We start from the raw sequence: 22,670 nt of genomic DNA, 5'->3' as shown, positions 1-22,670 counted from the left end.
TAATCTTTGAAGAAAACATTACAATTTGCCAGCCTGACACCGAAGGAAACAGAAAGACAGCTGCCTTGTTTCTCTCATCTTCATGGGGATACTATGTTCTAAGTTTTGCCGAAATTAGTCCCAGGATTTCAATTGTCTTTTTGGTCCAACATTCCATCGTGCAATTCATTAAAGTCTTCAGATGAAATGTTTAACAGATGAGTTATGTCATAAGTCATATTATGGTTTTAAATTGTTACTCACATGGTAAGCCATTTATACTGGACATTAGTGGCTCGCTGGGATCCATTCCCTGTTTGTCTTAAAGAAGGCCGAGTTCTTTCTTTTTCTCCACACACCCGAATAACCCACTTCTTTCTAAAGTCCTGCTTAGATGTAAAAAATGTCGATGAAGTGACATTTGGACACATGGTTTTTTCCATGTCTAATTAAACCCTTCAGCAAACAAACAAGAAGCAAACATTTAAACAAATGTTCCTTGGACCGCCCCTATTATATTTGACCCTTCATTCAGGCTAGTTGGTATCTAAATGTGGCTGGTTTTATTATAATCCTCGGGACTACCAGTCTCTTCTCTTTGACTCAAAGATTATCATGGGCTAGGAAGTAAATTGAACGTTAAGGACTCCAGAAACTGATTTTCATTGTGTGCTGGCAAAAGGGGTTTGGGGACAGGGTGTTAGCTATTAACAGGGTGCTAAGCTATTCCAAATAGCTGCTCGCCTCAGCAAATATGATTGAGTGATAGGAGAATGGCCTGTTAGCAAAGGATGCTGGTTTTCTTTGTTTGGCTCCTTACGAATGATGGGGGAAGGAGGGAGGAAAAATAAGCTCTTAAAATAATTTGTGGGTTGGATGGTTTACAAAGTTATAAAGCTTCCTAGTTTTGTCACATTGTATCGGCACATTGTAATGATGTGTTTGGGGAAAAAATATATGCACCTTGTGGTTGAGAATAATTTTGTTTTGTCTTTCACTTTTTCATAGCAGGTACTTTATTGTCTCTATCATCTATCTCTTCCTTCCTTTCCTTCCTTCCTTCCTTCCTTCCTTCCTTCCTTCCTTCCTTCCTTCCTTCCTTCCTTCCTTCCTTCTTCCTTCCTTCCTTCCTTCCTTCCTTCCTTCCTTCCTTCCTTCCTTCTCCCTCCCTCCCTCCCTCCCTCCTCCCTTTATCCTTCTCTCTCTCTTTCTCTTTCTCTCTCTCTTTCTCTCTTTCTCTCTCTTTCTCTTTCTCTCTTCTCTCTCTTTCTCTCTTCTCTCTCTTCTCTCTTTCTCTCTTTCTTTCTTTCTTTCTTTCTTTCTTTCTTTCTTTCTTCTTTCTTTCTTTCTTTCTTTCTTTCTTTCTTTCTTTCTTTCTTTCTTTCTTCTTCTTTCTTTCTTTCTCTTCCTTCTTCTTCCTTCTTCTTTCTTCTTCTCCTTCTTCTTCCTTCCTCTCTCCTTCCTTCTTCCTTCCTTCCTTCCTTCCTTCCTTCCTTCCTTCCTTCTTCCTTCCTTTCCTTCTTCCTTCCTTCCTCCTCCTCCCTCCCTCCTCCTTCCTCCCTCCCTCCCTCCTCCCTTCCTCCCTTCCTCCCTCCTTCCTCTCTCTCTTTCTTCTTTCTTCTTTCTTTCTTTCTTCTTCTTTCTTTCTTTCTTTCTTCTTTCTTTCTTTCTTTCTTTCTTTCTTTCTTTCTTTTCTTTCTTTCTTTCTTTCTTTCTTTCTTCTTCTTTCTTTCTTTCTTTCTTTCTTTCTCTTTCTCTTCTTCCTTCCTTCCTTCCTTCCTTCCTTCCTCCCTCCTTCCTCTTTCTTTCTTTCTTTCTTTCTTTCTTTCTTTCTTCTTCTTTCTTTCTTTCTTTCTTTCTTTCTTTCTTTCTTTCTTTCTTTCTTTCTTTCTTTCTTTCTTTCTCTACATATCTATCTATATCTGTCTAGCTATCTATCCATATTTATATCCATATCTATATCTATGTTTTCATTAAGTTAATATGAATTTTGAATAACTTAGACACCTTCCCCTCTTCTACTACTGGACTGTTTCATAATGTAGAAATAGCACCACTATAAGACTCATTTTTATTATTGCCTCAAAATTAATTACCTTGCCCTCTTGAAATAGCCTTATTTGTACTTTATGATCCCTTATCTGTATATGTGTTGCATCTCATTCTTCTCACTCTTAAGTAGATCCCTTTCCCTCCCTTCCCAGTAGGGAGATTCTCTTTTCAATATCTGTGTATGTGTCCAGCCACCTAGCAAAGTATTTGATACAAAAATACACTAAATAAATATCTATTGAGTTTAATGTAATTGTTTGTCCAGATTTCAAATCTATATCCATCTTTTTCTTTTATGGTAATAAGGAATACATTTATACATTTCAATAGTTTTAGTTTCTTCCAATCTGCCATCTTGTTTAGGCTTTAAGATCCCAATCTATCTCCTTGTAGGGAATTGTATCTATGTGATTGACATTTCCTTACCTTTTCTGATTCTCCTATGCATTATGGATGGCCTTACTTACCATATGGTTCAAGAATTCTACCCATAGTTCAGATTGAATCAGTTTGTGGGAAATATCTCTGTAAAAGCACTCCTTAAATCCTTAAGGATCTTTAGGATATTTTAAGAAATATACTTCCTCCTAATCTCAGCCTGGGAGAATCCTTTGCTTTCTTCAAATCAACATGGGAACTACCTCCCATAGAAAGGTTGTTTTGACCATTCCCTTTCCCCTCCAGTTATTATTATTGTCTCTTAAAATTGTTTTAGGATAACTTTGTTTTTACTCCTTGGATTACAAACTGTATCCTCCCTCCAGAAGTTCCATGAGATATATCAGATTTTGGCTCAGTTACTTCATTGTTAAAATGGGATGGTAATATAGTAGTAGCCACCTCCAGGTGTGTTGCAAGGATCAAATGAGAGCACCTATACAAAGCAATTTCCAAGCCATAAAGTGCTACAGAAACATTACTGATTAGTATGGCTGTGGTTGCTATCACTGTTGCTATACTGAGCAACTAATAACTGAACTGTGGTTGAATTCAATTAAGCAGTTAAAATCTTTAAAAAAAAAACCTTCTGTTTTAACAAATATATGTCAAGTTCCTATTTCATACCACCAGTTTAGTTTTGTAGTAGATTTGACCTTTGCACTCATGGGGTTTCTAATCTAATAGAAGTACAAGGTGCCTGAACAGCCCAGTAGGGGCTATGGCCATTACCTTGGTTGGTTGCTATTGGGAAGAAAGCTATTACTTCTATTATCATGTGATCCAGGGAAATTTGCTCCATTTCCCAGCCATACATTCTAACCTTCAGCAGGTCAACATTTTGGTTGAGTATGAGAAAAACTGGATCATGTAAATCCAGGAGATTAATGATGATCTACTAAATTCAAAAGGTCAGTATCCTAGGATGGCGCTCCTCTAACTTCTTCCGGGGAGTCAGGCAGAGGATAGTGGGGAGCTATAATACTAGGAGCCATCATAGAGTCCTAGGCCTGCAATTTAAGCCCTTGAGGTCACAGACACAGAGAAGCATGATCTCATCACCTACAGAAGTGGTCACAGATACATTGGTACAGGGCATTTCCACATTAGGAACCCCAATATTGAGATTTATTGATTCAGATCAAATACAATTTTTGAAACTTTATAGTTCAAGTTCTATTATAGCCATGTTACAGATCATAGATTAGAATGACCTGTCAAAAGTCACAGAAGTAACTCATAAAAGCATGATCAGAAATCAAATCCCAGTTTTTTTTTCTTCTGATTAAAATCATGAAATCAGAACTTTTGAACCAGAAGAGACCATAGAGATAATCCTAGAGGTGCTATAGTAGAGGGAAAAGAGTAACAGATATGGGAGTCAGAGGACCTGGGTTTAGTCCTGCTACTTGTAACCTGTGTAACCTTGCACAAGCCATTACCTTTCCAGGGAACAGTTTCTTCATAACGGTTCCACAAATTCATTTCAAACTTGAATCTATAATTCTAAAATGCTAAGGTCTAGTCTAGTGGTTCTTGGATTTTGGGGTCTCAAAAAGTTATTTTGCATTCCTAAAACTTATTGCAGGCTCCAAAGAGCTTTTGCTCCCATGGGCTTTATCTAATAAACTGGATTATGTTAGAAATTGAAGTGGTTCTTGGGACATCATTGTACACGGCAATAATCAATTTTGGTGGACATGACTCTTTCTAACAATGAGATGATTGAGACCAGTTTCAATGATCTTGTAATGAAGAGAGCCAACTACATCCAGAGAAAGATTGTGGAGACTGAATGTAGTTCACAGCATAACATTCTCACTCTTTTTGTTGTTTTTCATTTGCATTTTGTTTTCTTACTCTTTTTTTTTTTCTTTTTTGATCTGATTTTTCTTGTGCAGCAAAATAATTGCATAAACATGTTTACATATATTGGATTTCACATATACTTTAACATGTATAACATATATTGGACTGCTTGCATCTAGGGGAGAGTGTGGGAGGAAGAAGGGAAAATTCAGAATGAAAGACTATGCAAGGATCAATGTTGAAAAATTATCCCTGCTTATGTTTTGAAAATAAAAAGCTTTAATAAAAAAGGAATTAAAATGGTTTAGCATTATTATAAAGAGTTTTGACTTCATGTCCTTCTTATAAGGGTCTCAGAGAGAGTTAGGCCAGATTCTGAGAACGAGTGTTTTAATCAAGTCCTTTCATTTTGAAGAGGAAAAGAGTCAGGATCAGAGAGTTTCTGATCTGTCCAAAGGCACCAGAGAATAAATGTCCAACTTGAGAATCCAACTTAGGTCCTCCCCTCCAAAGAGAATATGGATTTCACTGTACTCCAGGGCCTTCTTCACTGATGGCATTAGGATCAGTGCTCATTGTTGTGGGCCAGCCCTTCATGCATGTTGTATGTGCGTGCGATGCATGTTGTATGCCCTTTACAAACTGGATTTGGGCTCCTCGAGCATGTTGCAAGTTGAGACATAACCCACAAAAAATTTATTTCTAAATGAATACAATATGAAAATGGTATTTGATTTCTAATTTTATATGTAACATTGTTATATTGTGAGTTTCGTATTACACAGGGATGCATGTCCATTAGCGTGATATGAAATGCATGCATGATTGCATCTTGAATGCATTTGAATATAACGGCACTGGAAATGTAATTTGTATTCTCCAATTTTATAAAGCAAAATAAATACATCTTAGTGGTGGGAGCCACATTGCCTGTATTGCATTCAGTCTTTGTGTGTTTCTCAAGCTAATTATCTACTTCCCTTTGCAAAGCCAAACCCTCCTACACTGGCAAAGCTGATCGAATTTAAGGCTTGCATACCTCAATCAGACTCGCTCTCGCCATCTCCTGGTAGTTGGCCCAGTTCTAAAGAGAGCCCTGGAACTTAGAGAGAATGCAGCCCTCTTTCCCGGATGTTCGCCTAATAGCTTGCGTTTCCATCAGTTTGGGTATTGTCGAATTGCAGATGCCCAATTCTCAATGGGACTGGCGTTCTCCACTCATGGAATGCCTGGCGTTTTCCCAGAGTACATTTTTTTGTCTCAACCTCTGGTACCAAGGATATGGCAGATTTGCACTGTGCCTGGGGCCCGTTGGGGATGTTCTTCTGTTGACTTGGACTAGGTCAGCATGCCTGAAGAGAGATGAGGAATTCAGGTGTTGTTATTGTAGTCATTTCCCCCAAAGGGTTCAAGGTGACCAAAATGTTTGCAACAATTCAGTCACATCACGTGAGAGGAGTAGTTAAGTCTAAAGAGTCGGGGTAATGGAAATAGGGTTGTGTAGTGGATGAAGTCTCACAGGACTGGGCTCTATCACATAAAACGATCCTGAAAATTAACACGTATTTAATACATTTAAGATTCTCTATATACAATATAACACAGGAGGCACTTTATATAAATTATTTTATTTCAGCTTCACAACTACCTTGTGATGAAAATGCCACAACTAGTCTTGTTAACATTTTAAAGGTAAAGAAACCAAGACTCAGAGAGATTCAGTGAGAAATCTATGGTCAGACTTACCCCTTATAATTGTTAGAGGTGGAATCTGAATACAGACCTTTTTGACTTTAAGTCTAGAATGATATCCATGATATGGCTGCCTTTCACCACAATAGCGTGCTAACTAACTTTCACACCAGCCTTCTGATCCTCAATTTCCCCTTTGGTCAATCAGGAAATTATTTTGTCAAACAGACATCTGTCTTCCCATTAAATATTCATAGTTTATGTTCTCTAGGTTCTTATTTTGGTTGATAGTGACTTTTTTTTTTTTTTTTTTGCAATAGAATAGATGTACTAAAATGTTAAGTTCCCATTTCACAGGTTCCCTGGGAGCATCATTGGAACAATTCTAATAGTAGTTCTGATGAGGGGATGATTCTGTTCCCACAGATTTGGGGTTTTTTTTCTGCTTGGCCTCTATATTTGAAAGCTATTCATTTTATCTAACTTGATGATTCTGAGTCTTCAGTATAGTTAAATCTACTTTAAATGTTATGTGTCTATATCAAAATGCAGATATAGGTTGTTTGTTTTGTTTTGTTTTTAGGAAGCAACATTATAATCTGAGTGATTGTGGGCAAAAATTCTTACTTTGATAATGATCCAGTCCCAGTAATTTATTGCTTAGGTTCTCAAGCTTATATTAATATAGGTCTGTCATGTGGAAATTTATTGCACATAAAAATTAATGATCTTGTGATGGAGAATTCTAACCAGAAGACCAAGTCTTGATCTCTATTTGATGAAGTCATAATATCCTATTTCCATGTATAATCTTCATTAATCAATAATGCCAGACTTCTTAAAGATAAGCTTTCTGTAACCTCCTGTAGAAAAATTCTGCTCCTGAATCACTAGCACAGCTACTCCATTTTCCATAAACAAATCTTTATGCCTCAGCCATCTGTTTGGTTCTTCTCTCTCAGCTGAGTTCATATGGACATTGTCCATGAAGATCCTTTTATTTCCATTTTTGGATCCTGGTTGTTTCTTAAGCTCCAACCAAGGGTGACTCACTCCAGTTATATTTGGTAGATGATGAGAGTCTTATTCATGGTGATGATGATGATGAAGATGGCGATGGCGATGATGATGAACAAAAAAATATTTTTGCATTCTCTCAAGAAATCTCAGGCAACTTACTTAGATTGTAAATTAGTAAGGGGTTAAGATCTAAATTTGGTGGAGGGAATTTCCAAAGTAGACTAAGAAAATCAAAGGTTCTCAATGGATTGAGATGTGTATATATCTTGTCTACAGTCATAAAATGGGATCCTCTACCAACATGTTTGTGTTGATATCGTCAAATTTATCCTGCTTGCCTGCTAACATTTTGCAAATCTATTTGCTTATATTTTGATCTATATTCTATCCATATAGATTCTCTCCTTGGAAAGTGAGTTAGGTAGCCTTTGGGAGCTACACTTATATTCTTTGTCCACCATTTAGTACTCTGAAGAAGCACTTCAATGAATGATTTTTATGGAATAATCATGTACAAGAAACATCTTAGGGTGAAAGAGAGTCCCAGCCTTGAGTTTTATTCAGCTCCGATAGTTAAGGCCCAATTTCATGTTTGCATTTTTTATCATTCTAGATTTTTTTATTAGACTTGGGACTTCACTGTTATAGGGAATTCTTTACGAGGAACTCATTCTATCAATGTAGGTTATCAACTTCTTTCCAACTTCTTCTTAATAACTTTTTGGACCATGAGAGAGTAAGTGATTTTTCCAAAGGAAAATAGTCAGATTACGTCAGAGGGAGGACATTACAATAAGTAGGAATGAATTTTGATGCTAGTTTAGACTATGATTTCATGGGTTCAATAGAGATGGGATGGGGTGACTTCTGAGAAGGGTCACATAGAAAAAGCTATCAAAAACTAGATGTCATTTGAGTTGCTGCAGGAATTATCCATGTCTTTCATACTCAAATCTCACAGAGTATCCAAGGAAACACAATATCAAAAGGCCATTAGTAATTTCATGAGGATAAATAATATCATGGAGCTACTAGAAGGGGTATATAATATGCTGCTGATTTCTCATGTTTTTGAAGCCATTATATCATACAAATAGTAGCTATTTTGCTCTGAACTAGTTAAGTAGATGACTATGTGGCATCTCTTCACTGTAGGATGGACTAGATGGTTTCAAAATCCCTCAAAAGGCTGGCAATCCTATGATCTCTGGCTCAGCAATAAGGTTAGTTGGAGGCAGGTACTAAAAGCTGGTAAAAAGACCCAAATAGCATGTCTCCTTGGATGAGTTATCTTGTATAAAATATTGACACTGGTTAAGACAAAGACAAGGAAAAGGACCTATGAAATACCTCTTTTTCTAAAAGAATAGGTATGAATTAAAATGACAGTTTGTATTTAAACAAAACAAAAAAAATGAGTTTCTCATTTGCAGTCATTAAATTGGAGATAATGTTGTTTTCATTACTCTCATTTTTGCTATTTTCAAAGTAATTTCTATTACCCCCAAAGTTTCTTGAGCACATCTATATTCAAGTCACTGAGAAAGACAGGAAGTGTCAAGATTGCTTCCTAAATAATCTTCTCTTCTCTCTTATACCTAGGACTTCTCCCTTGGTAAGTTAGCTCTTAAAGGGTTTAATTGTCATCTCTAAGCCATTGTCCCTTTGCTCTACGTTTAACATGAATCTCTCTTTAGACTTTCCATACTACTAATTGTCCAATGGACACATCCAAAATGGAACTGATTATCTTTCCTCTCAGACTTTTTCAAACTTTCCTATTTCTTGGAAAAGTATCACTGTGCTTTCAGTCTCCCAGATTGAAAACCTCAGCATTCTCCTTAATTTCTCATTTCCCCCTATCAAACCAGCTGTCAAATCTTACCATTTATACCTCTATATCAATTCTCAAATCCAGCTACTTCTTCTCTATTTATATAGCTGCTCCTTTAGATCAGGTCCTTCTCATGTCTTGCCTGGACTATTGCAGTATCTTCCAGATTGTTTTCCCCGCCTGGAGGCTCTCCTTTCTTCAATCCAGCTGCCAAAGTAATATCTCTATCTAATTACACCACTGCCCTACTTAGTTACTCCAATGTCTCTTTGACAAAAAATGAACTTCACTAGTGAGCTTTCAAAATTCTGCACATTGGGTCACCAACTTATCTTTTCAGATTTATTGGACTTTGTTCAGTCTCCTGTAGCTTACAATGTAGGCAAATAGACCCTGTCTTTGTTTCTCACACAAACCACTGGATGTTCCATTTCTAGCCCCTTGTATTCTCCATCCTTCATCCTGGGGATGCATACGTGTCTTATTCTGCTTCATAGAGTCATTCTTTTTCTTATAGATGAAACTCAATTATCATCTTCTTCATGAAACCTTTACTGATCTCCCCAATTATAAATGCCTTCCTTTAAAATTGAATATAGTTGACTACCATATATTTCTTAACTGTATCATTATATTTATTTTCATATGTACTTGTTACTTTCTAATCAAGATATAAGCTTCTGTGAATACAGATTATTCTACTTTTTTATACTTGCATGAGAAAACATTTAAGAAATTCTTTTAGATTGATCGGGATACAAAGTCTTGCATCGGTTGAGTAGAATGGAAGGAAATGATGGACGCAAGCGAATATAATAATAGGTCAAGGACATTGATGGAAAAGGAGAAATCCAGAGAAAATGCCCTATAAATGTGGAAAGAATAAGAAATAACTTCAGGCTTGAGAGGGGTGAACAGGGACTGGGATGGGAATTTGCTAGACTTTTTATATGGAAGAGCATATGAGTTGAGTGAATTAGTGAGAGGATTTTGAGAGGAAGGAGGATAATATTTCTGGCATTTGTCACAAAAGAAGGTTTATAAATGTACAGAAGCAGGACATAACATGCTGAAATCAGAAAATATATAGGAGTCCAGTTGACCTTCAGCACATACAGGGAAACGATGTAAATTGATTAGGAAGGTCAGCTGGAGTCAGATTCTGGAAGGCTTTGCATTCTAAAATGATAATAACAATAACAAAAATATAGTATTTACATAATGCATTGATGTTTTCAAAACTTTGCATGCATTATCTCATAACAGGTTTCTATTTTTCCTAAGGACAATAGGGAGCCATTAAAGGTTTTTGAGCTAGAAGATCCCTTTCATAATTTCAAAGCAAACCTGCTGTAGTCTGTTATAGCCATTAAGTTAGTTATAAGAATTGTACTCATTGCACCATATGGGATTGCTTTTGTCGTAGAGACTTTTCAAGGGGAAAGCACCCAAAAGTCAGACTGTGCCATTGGGATCAAGGTAGGGTACTGTTGATGGCATTGGCAGAGAGGAACGGAGAGCATGGGAATGGCCAAAGAGGAAAAATGGGATGGTTACAGCCAGTTTTATTTGGTAGTCTGGAAACAGCCTCACTCTATGGACCAGTGAGGAAAAAAGCACCTGGAACGCTGCATGTAGTTACGGGGCACCCAGACCAAAAGGATGTAGGCATTTTGGAGAGAGATCAGAGACGAGCAACAAAAATGATTAATGGCATGGAGGGATTGACTCATGGAGAAAGATGAAAGGCCCGTGTGGAGCTGGGTAAGCAGTGAGCAACGGGGCAGATGATAACAGCCTCCAAGTATGTGGAAGCATAAACAGGGAAGAAGGAAAAGCTTCATTAGTGAGGTTCATTGGGGGTAGGGACAGGAACTAAATGGGGAGGATGAAGGGAAGGAAGGGAGCGTTTAGCTGATGGAATATAAGACTTTTGAGAACCCCAAACATAATCATTTGATGGAAATCTCTTAAGGAAAGCTCAATGACATCAAGACCAAAAATATCCCCTGGAAGGAACATCTGTTGGACTTTTCCTTGGGTATTACGGATCTGAGAATGTCAAGAAATTTTCTGAGTAATTTCTGAGGTCTTCATTCCAGCCATATATTGGTGATAATTACATCTATTTGTAGTTCATTGGGCTTTTAAATCTTACCTTTCTTGTGTTTGTCAGATGGACTCTCTCATCATCCTCATTTTCCAAAAGGGGAAACTGAGCTTCCAAAATGGGAGGTAGTGGCAGGAGCATTAATTCTGGCATCAGAGGTTCAAATCATACTAGTAGGCTGTTTTGAAGGGATACATGACACTCTCTGGGCCTTAGTTTCCTAATCTGTAAAATGAGAGGGTTGGATTCTATGACCTTTTTGTCTTAGAGTTATATAACCCTATGATACCAGGTCTCATCTTAACGTTTCTGTTACTATCCATTCTTAGGTGGCTTCAGTTAGGTATGGTATTCTCCCCAGTCTGGACAAGAGCATCTGCAAGAGAATGCAGTTATTTTCCCTCTAAATATATTATAAAAACCATGGGAACATTAGCAAACGCAGCTGATCTTCTGCTTCCAAGTTGGTTTTCTTTTAGAATCTCCTCTTCCTTAGGGAAGGAAAATAATGTTTGAAGCCTTTGTCTCAAGTGCATGGAGTCTCAGGGAGTGTGACCAGTGTAGTTTGTCTTTTAATTAAGGCAGGTGGAAACCAGATGAGGTACTAGCCAAGGGCTTTCCTTGAAAGTGGCTCCTGCCCAACATGGCTGGAGGGCCTTCCATGCTCCTTGGTGCCAGCATGTAGTCATTTGGTAAGATGATGTTTGATAAAAGATAAAGAACCGCCTTTGGATTTGAGAACATGGTACTCCGAGGGCTTTTCTGGTTAACATTTAACAACATAAGTAACCTATCTTCAGCCCTGAGCTTTTGAGGAGGTGCTCTGTAGATATGTGCTGAATTAAAGAACAAAAAAACAAAAACAAAAACAAAACAAAACAAAACAAACAAACAAAAAAAACCAAATGATTATTTGCTAAATTTAAGAAAGGGAGATCAGTGTTCTGACTGCTAAATCTTTAGTAATGGGTATTATTAGTGCAGTTTATTTAGAAGATGTGTTTTAATGCCAGGTTAGCTTAGCACTTAGATAAGGATTCATAGAATTGCAGAATCATTTTCCAAATATATTTCCACCTATTTTCCTCCTCTTTTTAGATTCAGGACCCAGATCAATGTCTCTCACTCTTTATTTAGGAATAAATATGCCACAATATGCCCTTCACTATTTGATGATTGGACATTTTTGTTAGATCAATGTTTTTCTAATCTTTCTGAAGACTCCCCTTGGGCTTGAGCATCCCCCCAATATAAGATCTGTGAGGAAACTTGTTTTTTTTCCATTTGAATTCTGCACAGAACATCCTACACGATAGAGGCAAACTGTAGTCTTTGGATGGTACCATGACTCATGGAATACCACAACCACCAAAGACATAAAATGTCTAGCCATTTGATGGGAATGGAAAGATGCACAGTTGGACCAGGGAGGCTGCAGCATATATCCAGCAATTACCTATATTCAAGACTTGTGTCAAAGGCACAATACAGATAATGTCAGATCAGAACAGGAGATAGTCTAGTCTGTCATCAATATGAGAGTGAGGGGAGGGAAGAATAAAGCTGCCTTGATGCTCATGGAATGCTAAATGCCCTGTTCCACAAGTTCTTAACCTAGGGTTCACAGACTGCTGATGGATAGATTTCAGAGGGTCCATTAACTTGGATGAGGAAGAAAAGTGCACCTATACTTCAATATTTTTCAAATATTTTCAAAATGTGACTTTGCCTTTGTCATCTGGTGTTTTATTTTATGCATTAAAAAACCTGACAACCATGATTTGGAAAAAGGGCCCCTAGGTTCTTGGACACACAAATAAAAAAGATTAAGAATGCCCGAACCCAGGTCCCTGACACTTGAAATTGATTTCCCATGGAAGATTTATAGCAGAATATGAACAATATTCATACAGCAGAGGAAAAATGAATGGGACAAACAGATGACTTGCTAGAGGAATTTCTCGATTGGTGAGATTGTGACCCCCATCAAAGAATGGAAATATGAGAAAGTTGTCTATTTGAGGGGGAATCCATTTGCAGGTAGTGAATGTTCTTTGTTTTTTCAGGATTCTCAAGCATAAAGAAATGAAATTGTGTCTGTGGAATTGAGGGGATTTAAAATGGTGAATGGGGTGAAGCTCTGGTAGTTCCAGTAGGTTGTACTTGCACTGGTAGTATCAGTATCAGCCCTACCTATTGAGAGTTCCAGTAGGTTGTATTTGCACTGGTAGTACCAGTATCAGCCCTACCTATTGGGAGTTCCAGTAGGTTGTATTTGCACTGGTAGTATCAGTATCAGAACTACCTATTGGGAGTTCCAGTAGGTTGTATTTGTACTGATACTAGGTACCTATTGGGAATTCCACTAGGTTGCATTTGCACTGGTAGTATCAGTATCAGAACTACCTATTGGGAGTTCCAGTAGGTTGTATTTGCACTGGTAGTATCAGTATCAGAACTACCCATTGGAAGTTCCAGTAGGTTGTATTTGCACTGGTAGTATCAGTATCAGCACTACCTATTGGGAGTTCCAGTAGGTTGTATTTGTACTGATAGTACCACTAGGTACCTATTGGCAATTCCAGTAGGTTGTATTTGCACTGGTAGTATCAGTATCAGCACTACTTATTGGGAGTTCTAGTAGGTTGTATTTGCACTGGTAGTACCACTAGGTATCTATTGGGAAATCCAGTAGGTTGAAAACCTTTTAATAGTTAGCATCATTCAGATACAGAATGGGACATCTTGGAAATGACAGAAATCCTCATCCCTGGAAAGGTCTTGCCTCAGTTATGTTGACCACTTGGTCAAGATATTGAAAAGGGAAGTCATGTTTTGGTCAAAAAGAACTGATTTTCGTCCTTTCCAAAACTACCTTGTATTTATATATTATTATATGACTTCATGTTGGCTCCCATTAGAATGGAAGCTCCTTCAGGACAGAGATCATTTCACTTTTTCCTTGTATGCCTAATGCTTACCCCAATGTCTAAAGCATAATAATATTTATTGAGGTTATTGATTAAATCTTGGGTTTTGTCATTTATACTTCCGAGGCTCTATCTCTTCTGATCCCACTTGCATTGAAGTAATCCATAAGCATTTGCTAAACACCTATTATGGGATAGTCACTGGGCTAGGTGCTGGGGATACAAATGAAAAAGCCTTATTATCAAATATCAAAGACTATACCTCTGAGCATTAAGCAAATGGCCCAAATATTGGATTAGATCCAAATTTCCCCCCAAAAAAGTCAAGATAGTCTTATTATAATTTAACCTCAAAATTTGAGAAACTTTATCTGACAGGTACATAGTATCCCTACTGCCCATTCTGCCTTCCAAAATCAGTGAACCAGTAGGAGTGTGTATTGGAGACACCCTCTCGGATTCTGTCTCGTGAAAGGCCGTCTGCTCCATCCTCAGGCTGTTCTACCCCAAGGAGTCCTTTGAATTCCAGGAATGTGAAAATTTCCTACTCAGAACATGATAAATCCCTCCCTCTCACTAGACATCACTCCCATAATCATCATTTTCATGTTTCTCTTCTCTGTTGTTGCCTGAATAGCAACATTTTACCATGCTGGGATAGGCAATTTTATGATAATCTCAGATAATTGTGTAAAAAGGTTTGTAATGCTTTGTTTTATTTATAATTTGTACCAGCTGTAGGCATTCAGATGAAACTCGAATTTTTCCAGCGGAAGTTCTGGACTGCCAGCAGACAGGTAAGTTATAATCAGTATATTGAGGCATTAACAGCTCTGTGATTATACAGGTGTTCTCATTTGGGTCTACTGAGTTAGAGAAGTGCCAGATTTCCAAATGAATGTTTGCAAAACCCCAAACTACAAGGAGCTGAGTTTCCCTTTCTTTTCACTGCATGAGATAAAGATTAGTCAGAATATCAAACCGTGCATTGTGGGCAATATCATGGCAGCTGGCCACAAATTGTGTCCTTCCAAATTGGAAGGACTCCTTAAACATCCCTGTTTGCGGGTGGCTTCCATGGCAGATAAGCTAGTGTATTTCCCATGTAACTTTCCCATCATCTCCTTAGGACCTAGGCATGTTTCTTCAGCTTTTCTTACTAACTACAATAACGAGGAAAGTGCTTTCTGCTTAAACTTTATAAAAATGTGAAGATGAATAATTCTTTTTGTTATCATTCTCTCATATCCAAGTAGAATGGTTTAATTTAGTGATTGGAAGCCCGAGCTGCTCTCATCCTCTGGCCTTTTTTTGCCATTAAAAAAAATAAGAAAAGTCCTAAATTGCATTGACAACATTTCTGTTTCTGAGAATAGAAAGTAGGAATGACAAGATTTTGAAATCTCAAGGTTCTGAAAGTACAGATAGTCCAAAAATGTCCACATCCTCTAGAAATAGGAATAGAAAGGCATCCAAGGAAATCTAGTCCAATCAACTCATTTTACAGATGAGGAAACTGAGGCCCCAAGACTGGTTCAGGGTGATATTATTGGGAGCCTGGGTATCCAAGAAGAAACTGAGATGTAGTATTAAACCCAAGTTAAAGAAGATGGAAATAGAACACACAGTTCCCATTGAAAGTTCCCTCAGAGACAGAAAACTGAGAGTTGTATTTCTATCAAAATGTGACTGAAGACATTGCTTCCTGTTCAGTTACAGAGATCAGAGAGATCTGGGAAGTGGGCAAAATTCCGCAGGAAGGAGGCTCTCCCTGCGGGGTCTTAAACAATCTTACACTCTTGCAGCCCCTATCAAATGACTACTGAGCCAGCCTGGAGAACCACCAAGTGACATGTTTCCCTCCTGTTTTTCCCTTTCCAGTGTGCCTCTCTGGATGGCAGATGCTCCATTAGCTGTGATGATGAGGTAAGTCTTTTCCCCTCCAATCCTTCTCCTTGTGTCCTGGACAATAAGGGGGTGGTAGTCATCGGCCCGGGACCAGGCAGGTTGGAATTGAAGTTGGAAATGAGAGCTGGAGGTGGCTCACTTTGGGTGGAAGATTTTGAGGGTTTTATAAGATTAAAATTAAGCAAATTCAAAAGCATTTATTAAGCACCTCCTATGTGCCAGGTACTATTTTTTTTATTAATTTTATAAATATAATTTTTTTTTTTTTTTTTTTTTTTTTAGATTTTTTTTTTTTTTATTATATATATATATATATATATATTTTATAATATTATCCCTTGTATTCATTTTTCCAATTTACCCCCCCTCCCTCTATTCCCTCCCCCCGACGACAGGCAATACCATACATTTTACATGTGTTACAATATAGTCTAGGTACAATACATGTGTGCGAATATCACTTTCTTGTTGCACAATAAACATTAGATTCCGAAGGTACATGCAACCTGGGCAGACAGATATTAGTGCTAACAATTTTCATTCCCCTCCCAGTGTTCCTTCTCTGGGTGTATCTACCTCTGTCCATCATTGATCAACTGGAAGTGAGTTGGATCTTCTTTATGTTGAAGATTTCCACTTCCATCAGAATACATCCTCATACAGTATTGTTGTTGAAGTGTACAGTGATCTTCTGGTTCTGCTCATTTCACTCAGCATCAGTTGATTTAAGTCTCTCCAGGCCTCTCTGTATTCCTCCTGCTGGTCATTTCTTACTGAGCAATAATATTCCATAACCTTCATATACCACAATTTACCCAACCATTCTCCAACTGATGGACATCCATTCATCTTCCAGTTTCTAGCTACAACAAAAAGAGCTGCCACAAACATTTTGGCACATATATGTCTCTTTCCGCTCTTTAGTATTTCTTTGGGATATAATCCCAGTAGTAGCGCTGCTGGGTCAAAGGGTATGCACAGTTTGATAACTTTTTGGGCATAATTCCAGATTGCTCTCCAGAATGGCTGGATTCTTTCACAACTCCACCAGCAATGTATTAGTGTCCCAGTTTCCCCACATCCCCTCCAACATTTGTCATTATTTGTTCCTGTCATCTTAGCCAATCTGACAGGTGTGTAGTGGTATCTCAGAGTGGTCTTAATTTGCATTTCTCTGATCAGTAGTGATTTGGAACACTCTTTCATGTGAGTGGATATAGTTTCAATTTCTTCCTCTGAGAATTGTCTGTTCATATCCTTTGACCATTTATCAATTGGAGAATGGTTCGGTTTCTTATAAATTTGGGTCAGTTCTCTATATATTTTGGAAATGAGACCTTTGTCAGAACCTTTGTTTTTAAAAATCTTTTCCCAATTTGTTATTTCCCTTCTAATCTTGTTTGCATTAGTATTATTTGTACAGAAACTTTTTAGTTTGATGTAATCAAAATCTTCTATTTTGTGATCAATAATGATCTCTAGTTCTCCTCTGGTCATAAATTCCTTCCTCCTCCACAAGTCTGAGAGGTAGATTATCCTCTGTTCCTCCAATCTATTTATTATCTCCCTCTTTATGCCTAAATCATGGACCCATTTTGATCTTATCTTGGTATATGGTGTTAAGTGTGGATCCATATCTAATTTCTGCCATACTAATTTCCAGTTTTCCCAACAGTTTTTTCCGAATAATGAATTTTTATCCCTAATGTTGGAATCTTTGGGTTTGTCAAAGATTAGATTGCTATAGATGTACCCTTTTTTGTCCTTTGTATCTAATCTGTTCCACTGATCTACCGGTCTATTTCTTAGCCAATACCAAATGGTTTTGGTGACTGCTGCTATATAATATAGCTTTAGATCAGGTACACTTAGACCACCTTCCTCTGAGTTTTTTTTCATTAGTTCCCTTGCAATTCTTGACCTTTTATTCTTCCATATGAATTTTGTTGTTATTTTTTCTAGGTCATTAAAATAGTTTCTTGGGAGTCTGATTGGTATAGCACTAAATAAATAGATTAGTTTGGGGAGTATTGTCATCTTTATTATATTCGCTCGGCCTATCCAAGAGCACTGAATGTCTTTCCAATTATTTAAATCTGATTTTATTTTTGTGGCAAGTGTTTTGTAATTTTTCTCATATAATTCCTGACTTTTCTTTGGTAGATGGATTCCCAAATATTTTATACTCTCAACATTTGTTTGGAATGGAATTTCTCTTTGTATCTCTTGCTGTTGCATTTTGTTAGTGATATATAAAAATGCCGAGGATTTATGTGGATTTATTTTGTATCCTGCCACTTTGCTGAAATTTTGAATTATTTCTAGTAGCTTTTTAGCAGAGTCTTTGGGGTTCTCTAAGTATACCATCATGTCATCTGCAAAAAGTGATAGTTTGATTTCCTCATTTCCTACTCTAATTCCTTGAATCTCTTTCTCGGCTCTTATTGCCGAGGCTAGCGTTTCTAGTACTATATTGAATAGTAATGGTGATAGTGGGCAACCTTGTTTCACTCCTGATCTTACAGGGAAAGGTTGCAGTTTATTTCTATTGCATATTATGCTTACTGACGGTCTTAAATATATACTCCTGATTATTCTAAGGAATAATCCATTTATTCCTATACTCTCAAGAGTTTTTAGTAGGAATGGATGTTGGATTTTGTCAAATGCTTTTTCTGCATCTATTGAGATGATCATATGGTTCTTATTAATTTGATTATTAATATGGTCAATTATATTAATAGTTTTCCTAATATTAAACCAGCCCTGCATTCCTGGAATAAATCCTACTTGATCATAGTGTATTATCTTGGAGATGATTTTCTGAAGTCTTTTTGCTAATATCTTATTTAAGATTTTAGCATCAATATTCATTAAGGAGATTGGTCTATAATTTTCTTTCTCAGTTTTCGATCTACCAGGTTTAGGTATCAGTACCATGTCTGTGTCATAAAAGGAGTTTGGTAGGACTCCTTCATCCCCTATTTTTTCAAATAATTTATATAACATTGGGGCTAACTGTTCTTTAAATGTTTGGTAGAATTCGCATGTGAATCCATCTGGCCCTGGGGATTTTTTCCTGGGGAGTTGATTAATAGCTTGTTCTATTTCTTTTTCTGAAATGGGACTATTTAAGCAATTTATCTCCTCCTCTGTTAATCTAGGGAGCCTATATTTTTGGAGAAAGTCATCCATTTCACTTAAGTTATCAAATTTATTGGCATAAAGTTGGGCAAAGTAACTCCTTATTATTTCTCTAATTTCCTCTTCATTGGTGGAAAGATCCCCCTTTTCATTTGTAAGACTATCAATTTGATTTTCCTCTTTCTTTTTTTTGATCAAATTTACCAAAGGTTTATCTATTTTATTGGCTTTTTCATAAAACCAACTCTTGGTTTTATTTATTAATTCAATAGTTTTTTTACTTTCAATTTTATTGATTTCTCCTTTTAATTTTTGTATTTCGAGTTTAATTTTTGGTTGGGGGTTTAAATATAATTTTTTTGACAGTACATATGCATGGGTAATTTTTTTTTACAACATTATCCCTTGTATTCACTTTTTCAAATTTTCCCCTCCTTCCCTCCCTCTACTCCCTCCCCTAGATGACAGGCAATCCCATATATCATAAATGTGTTACAGTATATCCTATTCAGGTACTGTTTTAAGCACCAGCTTTCTTTAGATTGTGAATTCCTCTAAGGGCAATGTTTGCTTTGTTGAGGGGTTTTTATTAATTTTTAAGGGGAGGGGAAATTGAATTCAGCTCTTAGCACATTTCCTGGCACAAAAAAAGGTGAATAATAAATGTTGAGTTGAAGACAAGACCCAAGGAGTATAGTCCCTGCCTTTGAGGAGCTTACATTTCACAGGGGTGGGGGTGGGGAGATTACAGACTGCCTGGAAGTCTTCCTGGGAATCTTTCCAAAGAGTCAGCTCCATGATCATCCAGTAACTGAGAATCTCACTTTTGAGGTTTTTCTTCTCAGTTCTTGCTGTGCTTCCTACGTCCAGCAGGCGGCAGTGTTGACATTCTGGTGTTGGGAAGGGAGGTTTGTTCCTGGATGTGGGCTTTCTAAACAAAGGACTTAGCCCATCAGGTGACCAGAAGCCAACTAAGGCCAAGGTCACTCCTGTCCCCAGCTCTTCTGCCTCATATTCCAATATCAACAGCATCCTTGGGAAAAATAACAGCCTTGGAAGCCTCTTTTTCAGCTAGCAATAGTTCCTACTTCATGGGTCAACAATTATATTTTAATAATAATAATAATAATAATAATAATAATAATAACAATAACAATAATAATAATAGACATTTACATAGTATTTTCAATTCAATTCCTTAAGCATTTATTAAATCCCTTCTAACCACTGGCACTGACCCGGAAATAAAAAGGCATTAAAAAAAAAAAAAAAGATCCTGCCCTCAATGAGCTTATAATTTGCTAGACTTTAAATGTTTTTGTGAAGCTTAAAGCACTTTCCAGATATCATTTCACTTAAGTTTCCCAACAATCTTGAGATTTAAGTACTATTATATTAATTCTCATTTATAAATAAGGAAACTGAGGCTTATGGGAAATCTTGGTTTGTAGTCCCATAAAGACTGCTAAGTAGTACAATGGATAGAGCCTGAAATAACATAGACTGTAATTTGAATCCCTCCTCAGACACTAATAGCTGTGTGACCCTGAGCAAGTCACTTAACCTATGTTTTCCCTCAGTTTCTTCATCGATGAAATAGTAATCATAATAAGATCACAGTCTTGTTAAGGATTGAATGAGATCATACATACACATCATAAACTAGCAAATGCATGTTTCCTTTCCCTTTCCCCATAAATAATAACTGTGAAAATCAGAATTTCACCTCAAGTCTGATTGACTCAAGGTCTAATTGCTTTGACTCAATAAAACCAGGGGAATAGTAAAAAATACGAGTACAGAGTTCTAGCCTCAAAGGGCTTACAATCTAATTGTACCTCCTTTAATAATCCATTCAGAAAGAAATTATTGAGGTAGTCAATGCTCAAGTATATATTCCTCAAATTATATCTATATATGTATTTTTTTTTCCATTGGAGGGTAGAGAAGAAAGGGAGAGAAAACATGCTTATTCATTGAAAAGATAGTGAAAACTTAAAAAAAATGTGAGGTAGAAACAAAAATCTTAGAAAGGTAAGAGGTTTTAGAGCAATGGCAGAAAACTGCCAGGGTCCAGGAACTTGTATGTTGTGATGGGAAAAGAATCAGAGCATTTTAAAAGGGAGTTGTACTGTCAGCATTATTTAGTCAGGTCCCTCCCTACAGCATGAATGTCTGTCTACACAGTTCATAGCACTTGGTAATAATATACAGTAATAAATGTTTGTGAATTGATTGAGGGATTGCACCATTATCATGACCAGTGCTTGTCCCATCCCCCACGATCCCTGCAGTAATTTTCGGTGGAACTCTTCCCCAGCAGTGAGCCCAAGTCGGCTTCTATGAAATTGCATTCTGTTCTTTGAATCACCCAGAACCTATCACTTGACAAATATTGAAAGGTAATCACCATGGACATCCCCCAAAGTCTTCTCTGCTGACCTAAGATCACAGAACCATAGAATTGGAGAGTTGAGGGGACCCAAGTCCAACCAAAGAATGAAAGAAATTTCCACTCTAAGGGACACCACAAATTATCATGCCTCTAGATGACAAAGATGGGGTGCTCGACATCTCTTCAAACAGCCTAGTCTACTTATGAGTACCTTTGAGTGCTGGGAAGTTTTAGCTGATAGCCAATTACAATTACCCCTTACTCCCCATGATCCAGGGGGAAGGTCATGTTTTAGATCTCCTCATTATCTTAGTCACCCTAAAGTCTAGAAATTCTACAGCTTGTTAATATTTGTCCTATGATGTGATGGCCAAGTCTCAATAAAATTCTCAAAAGAGGGGAGGGGGGTAGCTAGGTGGTGCAGTGGATAGAGCACCAGCCCTGAAGTCAGGAAGACCTGAGTTCAAATCTGGTCTCAGACACTTAACACTTCATGGCTGTGTGACCCTGAGCAAGTCACTTAACCCCAGCCTCAGGAAAATAAATAAATAAAACAAAAAAAAAAAAATTTAAAAAAGAAAAAAAAATCAATTTGTTTAACAATAAAGCTATGATTTCCCCAGACCTGAGTAGAGGAATCAAAGATCTAATTAGCAGTCATTTATTTCAGCAATGACTATGGGCTGGATATAGCTCAGGGTGCCAGGCCTGGAGTCAGAAATTCTAATCTTCCTCAGTTAAATCCAGCCTCAGATACTTACTAGTGGTATGAACTTGGGCAGGCTGCTTAGTTCCTGTTTGTCTCAGTTTCCTCATCTGTAAAATGGGAATAACAATAGAATCGACCTTCCTGGGTTGTGAGGATCAAATGAAGAAATTTGCATAATGTACTTTTCAAAATTTAAAAGTATAATAACAATCCCAGCTTTCTGATAGGCACTTTAATATGTCTGTGTGGTCCACATTTGATGGCTCACTAAGATGATCAGCCATTGGTTGTCTTACTGTCTCTGTATGAGCCTGGCACTCTGTCCACTGTACAAGCTGTGCTGTTCCACTCAGTAGTTAGACTGAATCTAATAGGATGATTTTTTTTCCTTTGTGGGGAGGGGGAAGTAATTGGTATAGAGACTTGTGACAGGGAACTTCGAACTGCAATGTGATTGACTAACTGCAAACATTCTTCCCACCACTATAGCTTAGCAATCTCTATATAGTCAGACCTCTAATAATCAGAGCTTGCACTAAGAGGTTAAATATAAACCAGTCAAAAAGCGTTTATTAAGTGCTTAATATGTGCTAAATGCTATGCTAAGCCTGGGGATAGAAGAAGATAAAAACAGTAGTTTCCCTGTAGGA

General features: G+C 37.3%; 1 protein-coding gene across 3 annotated transcripts in view; it reads left to right on the top strand.

The window, feature by feature from the left end:
* Positions 1 to 22,670, top strand: part of CACNA2D3 (calcium voltage-gated channel auxiliary subunit alpha2delta 3) — a 1,031,774-nt gene that overhangs the window by 925,007 nt on the left and 84,097 nt on the right. For all 3 annotated transcript variants that reach the window (XM_074284452.1, XM_074284451.1, XM_074284453.1), the window contains 2 exons: positions 14,600 to 14,661; positions 15,746 to 15,790. In XM_074284452.1, coding sequence (XP_074140553.1) covers positions 14,600 to 14,661; positions 15,746 to 15,790 — 107 coding nt within the window. The remainder of the gene's footprint in view (positions 1 to 14,599; positions 14,662 to 15,745; positions 15,791 to 22,670) is intronic.

Source organism: Sminthopsis crassicaudata, chromosome 1 (genome assembly GCF_048593235.1).
Source record: "Sminthopsis crassicaudata isolate SCR6 chromosome 1, ASM4859323v1, whole genome shotgun sequence".
Taxonomy (NCBI): Eukaryota; Metazoa; Chordata; class Mammalia; order Dasyuromorphia; family Dasyuridae; genus Sminthopsis; species Sminthopsis crassicaudata.
Note: the sequence above shows the minus strand (reverse complement) of the source record. Positions and strands in the feature narration are given on the sequence as shown.